Source organism: Phacochoerus africanus, chromosome 7 (assembly GCF_016906955.1).
Source record: "Phacochoerus africanus isolate WHEZ1 chromosome 7, ROS_Pafr_v1, whole genome shotgun sequence".
NCBI classification, from domain to species: Eukaryota; Metazoa; Chordata; class Mammalia; order Artiodactyla; family Suidae; genus Phacochoerus; species Phacochoerus africanus.
In genome coordinates this window covers 84,569,337-84,584,605 of record NC_062550.1, presented here as the reverse complement: position 1 = coordinate 84,584,605, position 15,269 = coordinate 84,569,337, and the positions used below count along the sequence as shown (strand labels likewise).

At 45.5% G+C, this 15,269-nt stretch overlaps 1 protein-coding gene across 1 annotated transcript in view; it reads left to right on the top strand.

Moving 5' to 3' along the window:
• Window positions 1-15,269, top strand: part of STAB2 (stabilin 2) — a 163,627-nt gene that overhangs the window by 71,614 nt on the left and 76,744 nt on the right. The window contains 6 exon segments of the mRNA XM_047788161.1: window positions 359-470; window positions 3,888-4,068; window positions 6,219-6,312; window positions 7,642-7,800; window positions 12,669-12,764; window positions 14,433-14,525. Coding sequence (XP_047644117.1) covers window positions 359-470; window positions 3,888-4,068; window positions 6,219-6,312; window positions 7,642-7,800; window positions 12,669-12,764; window positions 14,433-14,525 — 735 coding nt within the window.

Below are 15,269 nucleotides of genomic sequence, written 5' to 3'. Positions count from 1 at the left end.
GCCAAGCATGGAGCATCTGGAGAGAAAGGCTGGCCTTTATTCTGAAGATGGGTGGCTTATATCAGTGCGTCCATCCTGATTAGCATGGCTTAGAGGCTCCAGTTCACCACTGTGGACCCCCCACCACCACCTTGAATGACTTCCTGTAAAGTTCTGACTCCTGGCTCAGGCCCCCCACCTGTCACTGTCTTAGCTTCCTACCTGATACCCACACTCCACTTCCTTCAAGGGGTCCCAAAGAATCATTTAAGCAGAATTGAATTTGAGCTAAAGAAGCAGGCAGGAAACGAAAGCACCCGGGGCTCCTGGCCGGGGCCTGTGTTGTCCTAACGGCCAGGGGCCCTGCCTTTGCTCGCAGTGTGCCGACGGCCTTGATGGGAATGGGACGTGCATTTGCCAGGATGGCTTCCGAGGCTCCCAGTGTCAGTTCTGCGCAGACCCCAATAAATATGGACCTCAGTGTGACAAAAGTAAGTGTCGCTTCCAGAGCTGCCTTCTGCTTCTCAGCCCGGGTCCCTGCAGCACTGCGACAAGCTGGCAGTACAGCCTGGGTATCGGGTGCCTCCTGGCTCGTGGGCACCTTCCTCTTCATCGCAGGGATTTCTTAAGTGCTTGGGTCCCAAACAGCAGCCGGTGCCAGATTGCCGGGCCCCACTCAGAATGTCTGAGACAGGAGCCCTGGGTGGCGCTCGAGGATTTGCATTTCTGTCAAGTCTCCTACTTTGCCCACACTGCTGGGCACTTTGAAAACTAGTCTTCTAGGGCTTCCCCACATATCTGAAGTGCTCGTGGGCTCCAAATTAAGGAACAGAACAGACTCGCTCCCCACCTTTCAGGCAGCCCTCTTCCAACAGCTCCTCCCTTTGCAGAATCTGCCACCTTGGGCTAATTACTGCACCTCTCTAGGCCTCCGTCTCCTCATCTATAAAATGAGGGCAAAAATGGTAACTGCCTCATAAGGTTAGTGCAAGTTATAAATGGAAAGTAATTGCCTTAGAAAAACGTCCAGCACCTAGCATGCACTACCGATATCATTATCCACTATTACAGGTACTGTTGCTCTTTACCCAAGTTCAGTGACATAAATGTCCAGAAGCTCACAGAACATGTAGAAAGTTCATAACACTAGGCATCGAAAAAAATGCAGTTATACAATCCTAGAAAATATTTTTTCATTCTTAAGAATAACATCATGTGACTGTTTAAGTACATACATAGAAATACATATCTATTCTCTATCTCCAAGGTAAGATTAGAATTTGATGGGAAAAAAGTGAACAAATCAGAGCTTGCTGTGGAGTCAACCCAACCTAGCGTTCAGTCCCCACTCTGCAAATTACCGGCTCCATGACCTTAGAAAAAGTCTCTCATTAAAGCTTAATGTCACCATGTATAATGTGAAGACAGTACTGGGTACCCACTTCATAGGTTGTTGATTAAATTAACTCATGATGTAGGACTTCAGCCGAGAGGGTGCACCTAGCATGTGGTCGATAAAGGAGACCGTTCTTGCTGCTGTCCCTCCTAACCCCACTCGTCTGATACACAGCCGCCTTCCTTGTATCATCTTCACAGCTGCCTCTCAGGGTAGAAGGGACACCGGAGCCCAGCAGAGTCAGGGCTGCCGATCCTAGTCCAGCGCTTCTTCTGCCTAATAAGGTTTCTGAGGGGAAAAAAGGCGGGAGGGGGGTGTATTCCAGAGCCTGCTGACATTGGCATTTTTATGAGGCCAGTGGGCAAGATGCTGAGGCTGGGGCCGGAGTGGTGGTCTTCCTGCTCCAACACCTCCCACCCAGGTCTGTGGCTGCCCACCCTCTCGTTGCAAGGGCGCCACCTCTTCATTCTGGGGTCTTGTTTCTTGAAAACTCAGCCCTGATTTTTTTTTTTCTTTTTTAAATTAAAGTATGGTTGATTTAGTGTTCTGCCAATTTCTGCTGTACAGCAAAGTGACCCAGTCATATACACATATATATGTATATTTATACGTGTGTGTATATATATATATGCTTTTTCTCATATCATCCCCCATCATGTTCTATCCTAAGAGATCGGACACAGTTCTCTGTGCTGCACAGTACGAAACCCTGACTCTTAAAAGTTACTGAAAATGCTCTGGTTTTGTTTGCATTTGGAGGGATTTTTAAAAATTTTATTGGACTATAGTTGACTTTTGATGTTGCGTTAGGTTCAGGTGTACAGCAGAGTGAATCAGTTATGCACAGTATACATACCCATTCTTTTTCAGAGTCTTTTCCCATATGCGCTATTACAGACTATTGGTAGAGGTCAGCGTGCTATACAGCAGGCCCTCGTCAGGTGTCTGTTTCACACGTAGTAGTGTGCATGTGTTAATTCCAACCTCCCACTTTATCCCCCATCACTTTCCCCCTTCGATAACTATAAATTCGATTTCAAAATCTGTTTGTTTCTGTTTTATAAATAAGTTATATCATTTTTCTTAGATTCCACATATAGGTGATATCTATCATATGTGTCTTTCTCTGACTGTACATAGTATGCTGACTTCTAGGTCCCTCGATGTTGCTGCAAATGACATAATTTCATTCTTTTGTATGGCTGAGTAATCTTCCATTGTATATACGCCCCACATCTTCTTCACCCATTCATCTGTTGATGGACATCTAGGTTGCTTACATGTTGGGCTATTGTAAATAATGCTGCGGTGAACATTGAGGTGCACGTATCATTTCAAATTACGGTTTTCTCCAGGTAGATGCCCAGAAGCGGGATTGCTAGAACATATGGTAGTTCTAGATCTAGTTTCTTAAGGAAGCTCCATACAGTTCTCCATAGTGGTTATACCAGTTTACATTCCCACCAACAGCGTGAGAAGTCTTTTTTGTTTTAAATACAGCTGTGTTTTTCCAGCACCCTCTCACTGTGTTTCTCTTTCCTGGATACTATCTTCAAGCTCTCACACTAATTCTGCTCCCATCAGTATTTTCTGGGGCAAAAAAACACACATTTCTTCATTTCTGATTATATTCGAGCACCTAAATCCATGCCACCTGCCTTTACAAATCTCTGTAGTGTTCTTTTCATTCCTGCGTGCATAGAACCCTGAGTCTAATATTTATTAGACTCACATTACAATTTTTACCTATAATCAAAAGCAAAGTTAGCAGTCAAAGTTTAAGTGATAACAAGCAGGTGGAAATGCCAGTTGATGTGCCAATCTACTGGCTACTCATGGGCACCAACAGACATGGATTTGGAATATCTGAGCTCAAGTCCCTGTTTGGGAACTTACCAGCAAGTTCGGCAATTTGCTTCACCTCTCTAGGCCTCGGTTTTCTCACCTGGAATATGGGGATGATGAAAGGATCTGCCTCCTGAGGCTGGTGACTGTTAATGAGAGGGTGCAGGTTAGAGGCTGGCCCAAGGCTTAGAACAAGGTCGGTGTGTGAAGACTGGCCATGAGTTATCACTGGTTTGACGTGATAGAGTATGAAGACCAAATAGGCAAGCAACACATCAGAGGCTGTGCCGGCAGGAGAAAACACTTCTGTTTATTACAGAATGTCTCCAGGAAAGGGTGTAAAATTTCCAGACTAAACTCTCCAACCATGAAGTAGGTGAAAATTGAGCTCCTTGGATTTTTTTCACATCATCACAATCCACCCTCCCCCCTGCACCCCAGGCTCAGACACACACGGCAGGGCAGAGGCCAAGCCCTTCTGGCCGAGAGCTGTCCCTGGCACACAGAGAAAGATGCTAAGAAATAGCTTCTGGAGCCATCCCAGGCTCAGCCCCGGGATCTGTCCTGGCAGGGGCATGGGAAGGGGGCCCTGTCCTACAGAGTCCCCTGTGCATCATTGCTAAGCCTGTCCCCCATGCCCCAAATGGCCTTCTTCCTTCTCTTGCAGGATGTCTGTGCATCTTTGGAACGTGTGACAATAGAATCGATAGTGACGGGGCCTGCCTCCCTGGCACCTGCAGGGAAGGCTCTGCTGGGAGATTCTGCCACAAACACACCTCAGCCTGTGGGCCCTACATGGAGTTCTGTCACATCCACGCCACCTGTGAATACAGCAATGGGACAGCAAGGTAAGCCTGGGGCAGGGGGGCACCACTCTTAGCAGTCCACAGCAACAGTGTTACCTGCAGAGTGACCCAACCTGTATCTAAACTCTTTGTAAACTAAGGCCTGTTCTCTCCAGCTGTTAGCATGGCTTTTGTAGAGAAAATTCGAGGCTGAGCTGGGTTCCAATTGCAGTACTCCCTGCTTTGAAACTTACCAGCTGTGTGACCTTGGGTGGTTTCTTAATCTGTCTGAGCCTCACTTTCCTCATAAGTGCACTAAGGGTGGTATTACCTACCTAGCAGGGCAGTTGTGGAGAAAAGCTGAATGCCAAAGCACCCAGCCCCGGCTCTGGCACGTCATGGGTGCTGTCATGTCATCACTCACGTGAAGGAAACAAAGATTTACCCACCAACTTTCTAACCCTTTAAAAACACCTTTACTTCCTAAGGCCATTAAAATAACTCCTCTGTTAAAGACATCTTACAGGAAGTCGGGTCTTTGGTCATTGAATGACATTTGATTTCTTTTTTTTTTTTTTTTCTTGAGATTTTTTTTTCTCGGAATTGTACTGAATTAATTTGGAGAAAATTGACATGTTTGTGATACCAAGTCTTTTCACTCATGAACATAGATATATCTTCATTAATTGAGGCCTACTTTAATATCTTCCAAAAATGCATTTGATTTCTTTTTTTTTTTCTTTTGTCTTTTGAGGGCAGCACCTTCGGCATATGGAGGTTCCCAGACTAGGGGTCCAATGGGGGCTGTAGCTGCCGGCCTACACCACAGCCACAGCAATGCCAGATCTGAGCCACGTCTGTGACCTACACCACAGCTCACGGCAATGCCAGATCCTTAACCCACTGAGAGAGGCCAGGGATCGAACCCGCATCCTCATGGTTCTAGTTGGATTCGTTTCTGTGGTGCCATGATGAGAACCCCTGCATTTGATTTCTTAATACTGTCTACCACATGCAGTGGGCTTGGGATGGGCAAATTTCCTCTCTGGAACTACCTGGTTCAAAGGCGGTAATCGCGCAGAAAATATCCTGGGAAATGCAGCAGACATGTGGAATTCTTGTCTTTATTTTTGCAGCACTGTTCTTAATTTGTAATTACCTAGTTATTTGCTTACCTGTTTATAGTCCATCTTCCGTACTAGTCTGCAGGCGGCACTGGACAGAGACTGCCTTTGCTCTTCTGTGAGCAGGAGTGTGTTAGAAACGCATGCTCCTAAGGAGTTAGGAGCTCCATCAGTGCATAAGGCAAAGTGAGCAAAATTGCCCTTAAAACCTCTTAAATCACCCACAGAGGACCATCAACATGGGTCTGTATTTGCTGTATAAACATAGGTGAATCAGTGTTGGAACAAATCAGTCTGTTTCTTCATTTTGGGAACCAGCTAAAGTGCTTGGTTCCTCTGGGATTCTTGATACATAAAGAGTCATTTTATTTCGATGTTTGTGGAGCAAACATGACTGAATTTGCAGTAATGATGTTGGGAGGGGGGGGTGTGATGGAGCCACAGGGTGTCCTGGAACCTATCACCAATAAATATTGGTTGATCAAATGGCCCCATTCATTAATCGAAGTTTCACGGTGGAGCACTTTGAGAGGAGTGTCTGAAGGGTGATTGATTAGCAAACTCTGGGCTCAGGTTGTACTCTGAGAAAAAAGGACATTGGAGAGGGAGAAGGTCTCTCACCTGATCATCATGTTCAAAGAGTTTAAGGACTGTCGCACAGAAAGGAGTCGAGTTCTCTGCTGACCCAGACGTAATAACTTGAGATATAAAGAGGCAGATTCCAGCACAGTAAGAGCAGAAAAGCCACCTGATGTTGAGACTAAGAAGGTGCCAATGTGAGCAAGTGCCCTGCTAAACACTAAAGGTTAGATCCATTTTCCAGATGGGGAAACCAAGTCTCCCAGAGGTTAAGGGACTTGCCCAGGATCACACAACTGCGAGGAGGTGGGGCCTGAATTCCCATCAGGTGTGTCTGACTGCAGAGCTACAAGTGCCCGTGATACTTGGCTCCCCCACCCCGATAGGGGCAAAGTGTCAAGCCGCCTGGCCTTGAACCTGCTCGCTCACCTGGCCTGTCCTCTTGTGGGGGTGGGATGGCCAGTGCTTATAGTTCTGAAACTGACTTTGTGCACTCACTCTTCTTTGCAGCTGTGTCTGCAAAGCAGGCTATGAAGGGGATGGAAGCCTCTGTTCAGAGACAGACCCTTGTTCGGGATTAACCCCAGGGGGCTGCAGCCGCAATGTGAGTATTAGTCTTTTTTCAGGCTGTTGGGGTTTTTAGGAAATGCTGAGGGAGGGCCTTCCAAAGGGCAGTTATCAGATGACTTTTCATCGAATGAGGCCCATTTGCTTGAACCCTGTGTTGTAAAGATGGTGCCAAGTGCCTGCCATGAGCCTCCTCTTCCTAAATCCACATGTGCAGGGATGGGGGTGGGAGTATCCTAGGTCCACATGTGCAGGGTGAGGGAGTTCTCATGTGGCACAGTGGGTTAAGGATCCAGGGTTGTCACTGCAACAGCTGGGGTCGCTGCTGTGGCTCCAGTTTAATCCTTAGCCCAGGAATTTCCAAATACTGCAGATGTAACAAACCAAAACAAACAAAACACATTCTGAGAATCGGATATTAGAGATCATTAGTAAAAATAATTTCTGATTTAACATTACAGCCTACAGGTGACTTTCCTTTGCATAATCTCCTCTATACCTCCCACTAACTGAGCGAAGCAGATGTTTTTTATCCGCATTTTACTGATCAGAAAACTGAGGCTCGGGGACGTTAATTGACTTACCTAAGTTCCATTAGTGTCGGGTGTAGCCCAAACTGACCCTTGCTTTCATTAATACCTTTTGAATATCACCACCACCATCTGGCCAAGGTCACCTTCATTCCTTACCCGCGGTTTAATAACTGCCCTCCTGGCTGCTTCTCTTGCCTGTACCCACAGCCAGAGTGGACCAGATCATGTTTCCCCCAAGCTGACACCCCTTTAGGAACTTCTCCTGGCTCTTAAGATGAAATCAGTTGCAAATGCCTTGTCCAGTCCACCAGAATCACCTTGGGCCAGCCCTGCCCACTCAGCCTCATCTCTGCTTACCTTGCTCTTCAGCTTCCCAGTATGGTCATCTCGAGAGACCTGGCATTGGTCCGGTTAGGAGCTTGGGTTTCAGCATCATTTATATCTGCCTTCACTCTCCTTTGTGACCTTGGGCAAGTCACTAACTTCTCTGAGCCTCAGTAAAACAGATAGTACTTTGCTCACGATGATGGCTTACACCTGTGAAACATAGACAACAGCCCCGGTTCAGTTAATGGCATCGGTGTTAGTAGTGGTGGCCGTTAGCTGGCCAACAGCGAGCAGATTTGCTCTTTAAATCACCTCCTCTTCTCCATTGATCTCCATGTAAATGTCCGTTTTATCATTTCCTTTGCACTCCACACAGGTATGTTTCTATAGCGTACCTTTGGAAATCCTGTTTTTTGAGTATGTGGGTTTTTTTTTTTTTTTTGCATTTGGAATCATGTGACTGGACTAAGGTTTCAGAGATTTTGCTGCTGCTTTTCCTCCTGCAGGCAGAATGCATCAAAACTGGCAGAGGGACCCACACCTGTGTGTGCCATCAGGGGTGGACCGGGGACGGAAGAGATTGCTCAGCAATCAACACCTGCCTGCTGCCCAGAGCTGGCGGCTGCCACCACAATGCAACCTGCTTGTATGTCGGCCCCGGGCAGGTAGGTGTGACAAGGTAGAGAACAAAGAGGAAACAAGATTTTTTTTTCCCCTAGATGCAGAAGTCCTTTGCTAGAACCTAATGCAGCTCTTTTATCATTTATAGCTGTGGGAATGGGTTAATTGTCACAACAAACCTATGATGGAGGTACTATATTTTTTTTTCACCGTTTGACCCCATTCACCTCACCCCCACCAATCTGTTCTCTGTATCTATGAGCTTGGTTTTGTGGGGCCTTTCTTAGATTCTACAAGTAAGTGAGACCATATGATATTTGTCTTTCTCTCACCTATTTCACTTAGCATAATGCTCTCAAGGTCCATCCATGATGTTGCAAATGGCAAGACTTCATTCGTTCTATGGCTGAATAATATTCTACTGTGTCTATACACCACATACTCTTCATCCATTTATTTGTTGCTGGGCAGTTGGGTTGCTTCCAAGTCTTGGCTGCTGTAAATAAGGCTGCAGTGAATATCAGGGTGTATATATATTTTTTGCGTTAGTGTTTTCTTTTTTCTTTTTTTTTCAGTCTTTTTGTCTTTTTATGGCCTCAATCGCGGTATATGGAGGTTCCCAGGCTAGGAGTCCAATCAGAGCTGTAGCCAGCAGAGCCACAGCAACGTGGGATCCAAGCTGCATCTGTGACCTACACCACAGCTCAGGGCAATGCCGGATCCTTAAGCCACTCACTGATCGAGACCAAGGATGGAACCCACATCCTCATGGATGCTAGTAGGTTTTCATTAACCGCTGAGCCACAACATGAACTCCAAGAGTTAGTGTTTTCATTTTTTTCTCAGATAAATACCCACAAATGGAATAGCTGGATGATATGGTAGTTCTATGTTTAATTTTTTGAGCAGTCTCCATAGTGTCTGCACCAATTTACATTCCCACCAACAGTGCACAAGGGCTCCCTTTTCTCCATATCCTCGCCAACACTTTATCATTTCCTGTCTTTTTGCTTTTTAGGGCTGCACCTGTGGCATATGAAAGTTCCAGGCTAGGAGTCTTTTTAGAGCTGCAGCTCCTGGCCTACGCCTCAGCCACAGCAGCACGGGATCCAAGCCACATCAGTGACCTACACCATAGCTCGCAGCAACACTGGATCCTTAACCCCACTGAGCAAGGCCAGGGATGCACCTGCATCCTTATGGATACTAGTAGGGTTCATAACAGGCTGAGCCACAACGGGAACTCCTTATTTCTTGACTTTTTGATAATAGCCTTTCTAACAGGTTTGAGGTGACATCTCATTATGGTTTTGATTTGCATTTCTCTGAAGATTAGTGATATTGAGCATTTTCATGTACCTGTTGGTTTCTTCTTTGGAAAAAATGGCCATTCAAATCTTCTGCCCATTTTAAAAATTGGATTGTTTGTTTGTTTTGCTGTTGAGTTACATGAGTTTCTACCATATTTTCGGTATTAGCCCCGCTCCCTTATGAGATATATATATTTTGTCTTTCTGTCTTTTCTAGGGCCACACCTGTGTCATGTGGAGGTTCCCAAGCTAGGGGTCTAATCAGAGCTGTTGCTGCCAGCCTACGCCAGAGCCACAGCAATGCCAGATCTGAGCCACGTCTGCGACCTACACCACAGCTCACGGCAATGCCAGATCCTTAACCCACTGATCGAGGCCAGGGATCGAACCCTCAACCTCATGGTTCCTAGTCGGATTCGTTAACCACTGAGCCATGACAGGAACTCCCCTTATGAGACAGATGATTCGTAAATATTTTCTCCCATTCCATAGATTGCCTTTTCGTTCCGTCATGGTTTCCTTCGCTTCACAGAAGCTTTTTAGTTTGATGCAGTACCACTTGTTTGTTTTTGCTTTTGTTGCCACATAGGCACTGTTGTTATTCTACCTTATAAAAGAAGAAATTGAGTCATGGAAAGGTTAAATACTTGGCTCAAATCACAAAGAAACCAAGTCATGGCGTGAGATGCCCAGCCAGGCAGCCTGACTCCAGAACGGCCCTCGTGGTCACCACCCTTGACTACACTCTATTTCTGCGGCACACTACAGTTTGTTGATGATTTTCACCTAACCTCTTTTAAGGGAGACCGAGGCAGAGAAAGCTACTTATTAGGAATTAATCACCTCCAGGGGAAGTGATGACCACTGTCCTCGGATTGTAGCCATGGAAAAGTCCTCGTCATGAAAGAATTCACTGCATTCTCCGGTCTCACCAAGCATTTGGCCAACACTTCCTTTGGATTTTGACTCACTTGAGTTGCCAGGTTGTGTTTGAGAAAGAAAAGCAATTTCTTGATATCAGGATACATTTGTTGAGGCTGCTGTAAGAAAGTTTTATTACCTAAGTGTCACAGAACAGCAGAATTGTAGTGTCTCACCATAGGGAGGCTAGAGGCTCAAGATCAAGGTGTCAGCAGGTTGGTTCCTTCTAAGGGCTGTGATGACAGATCAGTTCCCGTGCCTTCTCCCAGCTCTGTGGGGTGTCCTGACAGCCTTTGGCCTTCCTTGGCTTATACACACATCACCCTGGTCTCTGCCTGCATGTTCCCATGGTGTTCTAACTGTGTGCATGTCTGTGCCCAAATCTCCCCTTTTTATAGGACACCAGTCATATTGGATCAGGAACCCAGCTTACTCCAGTATGACTTCATCCTAATTACATATTAACAATCCTTTTTTTCAAATAAGGTCACATTCTGAGGTACTGGGATGTCAGGACTTCAGCCTATTGGGGGGGGGAGGGGGCGGTGGAACACAATTCAACCCATAACAGTACCTATATCTATTCCCTTCTGCTCTATCTTCCTGCGGACAAATTTGAAAAGCATTCTGATGGGGGAGATGGAAGAAAAGAAAGGCCTTTTTATAGGGTTATGTAAGAAATTAAAGAGACTGTACGTAGGATTGCCCTCAGTAGTTACTAGTTGGCTAGATACTGCAAACAGGCACAAATCCTAATTACCACGAATGTTTATTTTAAAAGACAGGCCATGTTTGGGTCAGTATGTCCAGAAGTTGTCTGGGTCGGGGGTACAGGGATGTGCTTCCCCAGGAGCAAGTAGAGAAGATTAAATACCTTTGTTTATAAGATTTTGCCCCACCACGGAAAGTCGTATCCACATGCTTCCGTGTGCACATATTTGTATATCAGATACCCAATTTACCTTATCAAGTGTGCATAGAAAATACTACCTCTACCCCGAAAGATAAAAGTCCTGTTCATTTCTGCCCATAACTGAATGGGTTGTCTTGCATCCCCTCTTCGGGGCCTGTATCCGCTCTCCAGACCAGTCCTTCAGTCACCTTTCCCAATCAGATGTGCCTGCTTTCTCACCTTTTTCTGTTTCTCTGACAAGTGTTCTCAGCTCGCATGGCCTCCTACTCCTCCCACCTCCTCTCCCCATCCCGCTTCCCACTTCCCAGGGGAGCATCCCAGCTCATCCCTCCTCCTCAGCAGTGGTCCTCATCACAGCAGCATCTCTGTGCCAGTTTGTCCGTAAGACTCGCCACCTCTCTTGTTTTCCAGTGTTCATTAACCCTGGATTCTTCTTATCGACTTTGTAGTCTTTGTCTTCCTCTCTTCAGTGAAAGCAGCCAAGAGTCATTGCTGGGTCCATAATAGTTACTCAGTACCTGGGTTTGGTATCTGTTGAAGAGATGACTCCTTTTTAAGTTGTATTTTAAATTTCAGTAGAATGCTTCATAATGGAAGACACTTGTGGAAATTAAAAAGTAGAGGAAAACTTAAAACCATTCATGATGCTCCCGCAACCACCACTTGCGTGCTGATGTATTTCTTCCTTCTGGTCTTTTTAATGCAGAGGTTTTTATTTTCCTCCACATTGTTGCAATGCACGACAGTTTTGTTTGGTTCCTGTTCTGGGCTTAGCACAAACATTTCCCCATTTTTTCAAACAACCCGGCACCATCCACACGTTTAACAGCTGCATGGTCAGGGCCACAGCTTCCATGGCATAGTTTGTGTACTACACAAAGTACCCAGCCTATGGGGCAAGGGGGAGCTGAAACCCAGCCTTCACCCTGCACTCAAACGTATGTACCCTGGTGTGGATCCTAAACCTTTCCAAGGAAGGGGGACTTTCTGTTGTCTGACGATTCTGTCTACTGAGCCACTTGCCATGGATTGTCCTTTAGAGGTGGTGCCTTACTCAGATGTGCCTGCTCAGAGAGAATGCTTGTTCTAAATTACACAGTATCAGAGTTCCCATTGCGGCTCAGCAGGTTAAGAATCTATCCATGAGGATGTGGGTTCATTCCCTGGCCTCACTCAGTGGGTTAAGGATCAGGCATTGCTAACAAGTTGCAAGGTAGGTCACAGACATTGCTCAGATTTGGCATTGCCGTGGCTGTGGCGTAGGCTGGCAGCTGCCGCTCCAATTCAACCCTTGGCCCGGGAACTTCCGTTTGCCACCAGTGTGGCCCTAAAAATTTTTTTTTCTTTAAATAAATAAATTACACAATATGCCTTATAGACTAGCAGTAGCCCTGTGCATGGATCTCCACCAAGTAGATGCTTCATGACTTACTTAATCTTTCCCTCCTACATGGAGGGGCCAATTTTTCCAAAGTAATGCTCTTTAGGGTCTAAGTTCTCTCTGACACAAATCTCCACATGGCCCCTCTAGGGTAAGGAATTCGAAAAGAAAGTACCAAGGAACAGTCAGACTGGGAAACATCATGTAGGATGTGGAAGCCAGTAACTCTGGAATCTGAAGTTTAACAAACGAAAGACATTAATGGTGTTCTCTAAAAGGGCCAAACAGCTGCGGCTTCCACAGTTGACTTTTCAGTGCAGTGTGAGGCCACGTCACAAGAGGCAGTTGTTTTCAGTAATCTCTTTGACCTTGCTCTTGGGATTACAGAATGAGTGTGAGTGCAAGAAAGGATTTCGAGGCAATGGGATTGACTGCGAACCAATAACTTCCTGCTTGGAACAAACTGGGAGATGTCATCCACTGGTGAGTTACTTGATTTTTTTTTTTTTTCATCCATGCCTTTAAAGAAAATTACTTGAAGAAAAAAAGAAGGTTGGGTTATATTTTTTCTGGGCCCAGTAAGGAACAAAATCTCTTTGACTCCCAAAGGGAGTCCCTAAACAAAATGTGAGTAATTATTGCAACTTTCACTCCATTCCAGAGCTGGGAAGAACCAATATACAATTGCAGATAAAATACAAGATTTCTGGTTAAATCTGAATTTCATATCATTGACAAACAGTCCTTCACAAATATGACTCAAATATTATATAGGACAATTTTAAACAAAAAATTACTCATAACTTACCTAAAATTCATATTTAACTTGGTATTTTTATTTTCTAAATCTGGCAATTCTAAATCAACAGCATAGTTTAAAGGGTGACGAGACTCCCATTTTGAATGTCCTAATAGAGTTTCACCCAAACTGTTGGTGAAAATGCCCATTCAAGGGTAAGCTGAGCCTTACTTACATCTAAATTATGGAAGAGCAGTCAAAGGTCTTAGACCTGGTCAGGTTCATGTTTTTACAAGAACATCACTGAGCACCCAGTATCAGAACCAGCGAAGGTGACACCTTAGTCACAGTGCTTTTGTTTGCAAGTAACAGAATCCACACAAATCAGCTTAAGCAAAAAAGGAATGTATTGGGCGTACCCCCCAAGCCAGCTCCTTAGGCAGGAATTACAACAACTTCCCAAGGGCTTAGGATCAGGATCAAGGCAGCTTCTTTCCTCAATCCTCTGAAACCACGGGGTTTCTCATATCACTACTCCCTGGGCTTTCTCTGTCTCTCTATCCATCTCTCTCCTGACTTTAAATGCAGTTCTGTGCATCTTGGGGTACATGACTCCCCATTCTTAGAGGGACATCTGTCCACTTCCAGTGATGCCCACTAACTTACCAGTGTGCTATGACCCAATTCCGACTCATAGGAGAAAGGATCTGACCAGCCCAGCCTGGTCCAGGTGTCCACATATGAGCTAGTCAGTGATGGTGGGAGCAGGGTGACATACTATGAATAGGACTGCCAGGCCCACCCTTGTGTGTGTATGTGTGTGTGTGTGTGTGTGTGGCAGGGGGGTGGGACATGGGTAATTTTCAAAGAAGAAAAGTGGGGCAGGAGATACTCCTAAAATATCTATTATCAAGAATCATGAGAGCACTTCCAACATTTTTGCTTAATTTCAGCTCAACCAAGCCCCTACATTACGCATGTGAGAGGTTATTGCAAATTTCACTTCCTTTTGAAGTGTGGAAAAACAAGCATATTTTTCTTATTGGTTGCCAGATAAAATGCAGGACACCCAGTTAAATTTGAATTTGAGATATATAATGAATTCTTTCCAGCACAAGAGTTCCCCCAAATATCATAACAGGACATATACAAAAACCTCTTAATTTGTCTGAAATTCACATTAACTCTCTGTTCTGGTTCACATCCCTCAATCTTGGTAGGGATGAAAAGAATTGGTGATTCCCTAAGAGCTGCACCAAACCTGCAGACAGGGCTGGGGCTCTGCAGGTTACTCCCACCGTCTTTCAGCCCTGAACTTGCAGTTCTTGCAGGAGACAGAGCCTAAGGTCTCACGGATGTACCTCATAGCTACTGCAGTAGCTGGGAACGTAAAATACTCTCATTTTTACCAGGCAACCTGTCAGTTTACTTCTGGCGTCTGGAGCTGTGTTTGCCCAGAGGGCTACGAGGGAGACGGCCTTCTGTGCTATGGAAATGCCGCAGTGGTAAGTCCTCTGAGTGGAACTCCAGTATGGAAGAATAAGGACAAAACCTTTAAATTCAAAAGGAAAAAAAAAGCTCTAAGCTAGGATGCCTTTAAAGTGCTCTCTACCAGTCATTTACTCCAGGAGATTTTATCCAGGAGAAGCAAGCTGTGGCTCACAAATTTTCTTTAGGTCAAAGGAAGGTAATTTTTATTTGGCACCTCCTGTATACTGTGCAGTCTTGGCTTCCCTTTTTTTGCCATTCTGCCCCTCTCCAGTCCCAGTCTTCCCAAATGAGCAAATAACTGGCCCTCGCTGAGCTACCGGCAGTCCTGTCCATGCTGTTTGCCTTCTGTAGGTACCTGGAGCACCTGTGCTTACCCCTGTCCGGTACACCAGGAGTCTTCCTCATTTCTTAACATCCTACAGCACCCCACTTAAATGAATTCTTTCGCCACGGTGCTCTGGGCTTATGCTATCATTATGCCCATTTCATGGATGAGGAAACCGAGGGCCCAAGGAAACCTGCCTAAGGCTGCTCGGCTGTCTATGTGCAGAGACCGAGCGCTTAACTGCCAGGGTCTTCTATCAGTGTAGCTCATGTCCCACCCAAGTGTCCCTACCACTGGACTGTCATCTCTTCAGGGCAGGTCTTTGTCTTGTTTCCTACTTCACTGCTTCCTTTCATAAAGATTGGTTGAAATGAGAACTAAATTGGTGAATTTTCTCATCACTTAATTTTCGTTTAACTCACAGAGGGCTCCG